Genomic DNA, 5,006 nt, shown 5'->3' with positions numbered 1-5,006 from the left:
TCCCTCAGACACGCGCACGCACTCACGCTCAGACACGCGCACGCACTCACGCTCAGACGCACGCACTCTCGCTCAGACACGCGCACGCACACACCGGCATGTACGCACACATGCCCATACGTAGACATGCACTCTACACTGCGATCTATGTAGCAATACTATCCTCTCTATCAGGGGCTTGTGTGTGACTACAACTGCTTGCAACGCTGCTGTCCCTGCTCGTGATCGCCTGCACGACACCGTGCAGCAACACTACCATCATGTGTAGTGGTGAGTCTGCGGCTACGCAACGGGTAGCTTTGCACAAACACACTTCATGATGCAGGACGAAACGCCACGTGGTCTCGTGCATGAGCCTTTATTAGGGTCTAGTGCAGGGGTTCTTAACCTGTGGTCCCAAAGGGGTCTGTGGGTGGGCTTCAGGGGGTCCGTGAACCAGGCACATGCAAAATTTGGTGTTTATGTGCTTATGTGCATTTTTCTGGGGAGGGGTCCGTAGCTTTCACCAGATTCTCAAAGGGGTTCATGACTCAAAAAAGGTTTAGAACCACTGTGCTCTAGTGTGTTGCTGGATATTTATTGTAGCTCGTTTGATGCTGCTGGTCATGGGGGCATTGCTAGTATCAGGAGGTTGGTTCTCATAGGTAAGCACGCACGCTGCGATTTCAGGCAGGTGTGTTGAGATGAAGTCACGTGCAAGGGCACTTTGATTTGAGACGCTAGTCTCAGAAAGAAGTTTTTAAAAAGTTCAAATAAATAGTTATTTAATATAAGAAGGGTGGTAATCGTGAGCAGCATGCGTCTCATTGTCATGCTATGTGACGGTGATGTGAGAGCTCAAGCATGCAGGTAGCAGCGAGTGACGTGTGTTTTGCGAGTGTAGTTCTAACCGTCCTCTCGCCTCGCAGCAACTCTACCGACGCAACGTTGCCATGACGATGAGCGATGCGAGGGCTTCAAGCAACCTCTCGAAGAACAGATACCGCGACGTGTCTCCGTGTAAGTACGCCCATCTGTCGATCGTTGAAACGCGATATTGGTGCTTTTATGTGCATCCGATCTTTTGAATGCAATCGTGGAGCAGCACCTGCTCGGTAACTTAGTTTTCTTTTTTGTCTGAGCATGCTCCTCTATGGATTCTACTGCTATTGTTTATGCCGGTTGCTGTTGGTGTTGGCTGTTGGCATTAGGGTGATATTTTCTGATATTTTCCACTGACATTTACCGCAATGTATGTTCCTCAGATGACCAGACGCGGGTGAAGATACAGGAATGTCCGACCGGAAACTACATCAACGCTAACTTTGTAAATGTGAGTTGCCATTATTGTGTTTACCACATTTGTTGTTACAAGGTGTGTGCGTGTGTGTGTGCACGTGCGTGCGTGCGTGCGTATGCACGTGCGTGTGTGTGTGCACGTGCGTGCGTGCGTATGCACGTGCGTGTGTGTATGCGTGCATGCATGCATGCGTGCGGGCGTGTGTCTGTATCTGTATCTGTGTGTGTGTGTGTGTGCGTGTGCGTGCGCGTGTGCGTGCGCGTGCGCGTGCGCGTGTGCGTGCGCATGCGCATGTGTGTCTGTGTGTGCGTGTGCGTGTGCGTGTGTGTGTGCGCATGTCACAGACTAGTTTCTCCAATATCTATCATTTTGCATAGAAATTAAAACTAGAAAGACAGATTTAATATTAAATAGTTTTCAATGCAACACTTCTTTAGTATAGCTTCAAACTTTTGCATGTGTAACACTTTCTATAACAAATTCTGTTAGTGTAATAATTATGAAATTGAACACTTTGTTAGTAGCTAGTAAGTATACCACTAATTAGTATAAGATATAGTGAGTACACCAACCAGCTAGTTATTGATCCATAACAATCAACATGTAGTAGAGGCTGTGTGAGATGCAGGTGTGAGGTGTGTGTGTATAATTACATCATTACCTGGGTGTGTTGCATGCGTATCATTGCCTCAGTGTCATGTGTATGTCATTCGAATCGGCACGTACATGCACGACCTTGCTTTCAGATGGAGATCCCAACTTCGGGTGTTGTGAACCGGTACATAGCAGCACAGGGACCACTGCCGAACACGTGTGCTGACTTCTGGCAGGTGAGAGCACATGGCGCCATCTACATCAGCAGTTTCTCTCGAACTGAGTGTTACGCACGACAGCGTGTGTGCCTTTGTCACAGAGGCCTTTACCGTTTTTAAAAGCATTATCAGCTGGCTTTTTAAAACATTAATTAATTGTGAATTAAATAGCTAATTATTTGTTATTTATTATATTTGTTGCTCCTGTGCAATGATGAGATGTAGTATATGTGTAGTAGTAGGTGTGCGTGTGCGTGTGCGTGTGCATGCGTGTGTGTGTGTGCATGTCTGTGTACGTCGAGGGTGTATCAGTCCACAGGTAGGAGTGAAGCCCATTTCGTCACCATTACCTACTTATTCATTCACCTGCGTTAAGTTAGCAGTTGCTTTTTGTGCTTTGTAGCATTATCACATTAAGTTATGCTTGTCGCCTTGCATGAGCGGTCGCTTGCTTTATCGGCTTACAACATCGCTGACGATACGTGTCACGCAACATCTCAACGAATTTGCATCGCATGCTTCACCGTTGCTTAGCTCGCCCTGTTTTTGCATCGCCCGCCTTTTCAGCTCACTTTGACATCGTCAAGATGAGCCATTGCCATGGGGTGTTGTCCGTCGTCCGTCCGTTCGTCCGTCCGTCAACATTTGGCTACGGTCAACGATAACTTAAGAACCGTTTGACTCACATGTTTCAAATTGCGTATAGTTGTTACTCCTCTGGGAGAGGTTTGAACGTCCTATTTTGGAGCACGCCAGTCGACCTACTTTCGAGCCACCTCACTCCTCGTCTCTTCTACTCGCTCTACTCGTCGTCTCTTCTCGTCCCGCCTCATTCTCTTCGTCTTTCTCTCTCCGCCTCACGCTCCTCGTCTCCTTCTACCTCTCCTGGCCTACACTCCTCATCTCTCTCTCTTCCGCCTCAAGCCTCCCTCGTCTCTTATCTCTCCGGCACCTGCACTACCTCGTCTCTTCTCGAAAATCTCCGCCTCAAGCTCCTCGTCTCTCTCTCATCGCGCCTCACCCTCGTCTCTTCTCTCTCCCCTCACTCCTCCGTCTCTTCTCTCTCCGCCTCACTGCCTCGTCTCTTCTCCTCTACGCCTCAGCTCCGCTCTCTTCTCTCCATGCCTGGCACTCTTCGTTGAGCCTACGTATCTCTCATCCGCCATCACTCCTCGTCTGCATTCTCTCTCACGCCTCACTCCTCGCTCTTCTCTCCCGCCTCCACACACTCATCCTCTTATATCTCTCTCCGCCCCTAACTCCTCGTCCACTCTTCTCGTCTGCCGAACGCACCCTCGTCTCTTCGTCGTCTCCCGCCTCATCTCCCGTCTTTTCTCTCCCGCCTCACTCCATCATCCTCTTCCTCTCCGCCTGCAGAAACCGAAGAAAGAACACTTGCCTCGTCTCTTCTCTCTCCGCCTCCCTCCTCCGTCTCTTCTGCTTCTCCGCCTACAGCCTCCTCGTCTCTTCCTACTCCGCCGCTCATACTCGCTTTCTCTTCTCTTCGCCTCACTCCTCGTCGCTCCTTCCTCCCCGCCTCACTCCTCGAGTTTCCTTCTCTCTCACGCGCTCCACTCCCTCGTCTCTTCTCTCCATTCTCACTCTTCGTCTTTGTCTTCTCTCCCGCCTACACTACCTCCATCTCTTTTCTCACGTCTCACCTCCTCGTCTCTTCTCTCTCTTCACTCGCAGAAGACACAATGAGCGAGGCGGCACATCCTGCAGGATCAGTACACTCTCATGGCCGTGACCACGCGGGTGCTCGGGACGAGGTCAGCTCCGAGCGCTCGTGACTTATTCGTCATGAACGGTGCGCTCAGAACCCGCATCGCATGGTCGAAGGCCGACCCGTCGTGCACTGCAGGTGAGTGAGGGCGGGGCCGCCATCGGTCGTAGCATCGTTGGGGCATGGTCATGGTGTCACAGGGTGGGGGCACAGCGATGTGCAGTGGCATAACTGGGCAGGCCGGGGCGGGTCATGGTGTCGCCGGGCCGAGGCCGGGCGTGTCATTGCGTACTGGGCAGGGCGCGAATATTTTTTTCCTAACACGTTATATCAGGAGTGTATCAATAGAGTGAGACACCTGAAACCGGCAAAATTCAGCATTTAGTAGGCCTTATCTACCTATGATTTATTGGTGTTTACCTCGATAAACTTGAGGCTCAGTCTTCTTAATCATTAAACTTTACCGTGTCAATCGTTGTCTCACAAAAATGACAAAATCGGGAGATATCGGTCCAAATCGTACAATGTGGTTTTAGAAAGTTACACCGTGAAATCAACAACTGTGAACCGAAACATAAGGGCAATGGCCTTTTTGAACAGCCATTCTATTTTGGCTTAGCAATGCAAACATAGCAAAGAACTAGCGAGGTTGCTAGGGATGTTCGGAAAGTAAAACACGACTTGGTGTTATTGATGACTCTTTACATAGAAATAAAAAATTTCACATGTTTAGTAATTTTTATCCATTTTATGTTCCTACAATATTGTCATAACATGTAATTACTGTCATTCGACATGGCTATAATAACAACAAGGCGTGTTTAACTTTCCGGATGGATATAATGGATGCAATGGATATAACCTGTAGGAAAAAAAAAATTCACGGCGGGCTGGGCATGGTCATAGCGTCGCTGGGGTGGGGCTATGCCTGGTCATGGTGTCGTGTCGCTGGTGCGAGGCCGGCATGGTCATAGAGTTGCTGGGGCGAGGCCGGGACATGGTCATAGCGTTGCTGGGGTGGGCTGGGGCATGGTCATAGCAGTCGTTGGAGCGGCCGGGCGTGGTCATGGTGTCACAGGGGCGGACCGGGGGGTGGGTAGCGTCGCTGGAGCGGGCCGGGCTGGTCATGGTGTCACAGGGGCGGGACCGGGGGATGGTCGTACGTGGCTGGAGCGGGCCGGGCTGGTCA

At 50.3% G+C, this 5,006-nt stretch overlaps 1 protein-coding gene across 1 annotated transcript in view; it reads left to right on the top strand.

The window, feature by feature from the left end:
* The window catches only part of LOC106805624 (tyrosine-protein phosphatase non-receptor type 4-like), a 141,883-nt gene that overhangs the window by 128,185 nt on the left and 8,692 nt on the right, over window positions 1–5,006 (top strand). Inside the window, exons 20-22 of the mRNA XM_014807308.1 lie at window positions 909–999; window positions 1,245–1,312; window positions 2,026–2,109. Of these exons, the coding sequence (XP_014662794.1) occupies window positions 909–999; window positions 1,245–1,312; window positions 2,026–2,109 (243 nt within the window). The remainder of the gene's footprint in view (window positions 1–908; window positions 1,000–1,244; window positions 1,313–2,025; window positions 2,110–5,006) is intronic.

The sequence above is a fragment of the Priapulus caudatus genome, unplaced genomic scaffold, assembly GCF_000485595.1.
Source record: "Priapulus caudatus unplaced genomic scaffold, Priapulus_caudatus-5.0.1 Scaffold121, whole genome shotgun sequence".
Classification (NCBI taxonomy): domain Eukaryota; kingdom Metazoa; phylum Priapulida; class Priapulimorpha; order Priapulimorphida; family Priapulidae; genus Priapulus; species Priapulus caudatus.
This window is presented reverse-complemented; position numbering and strand designations above follow the sequence as displayed.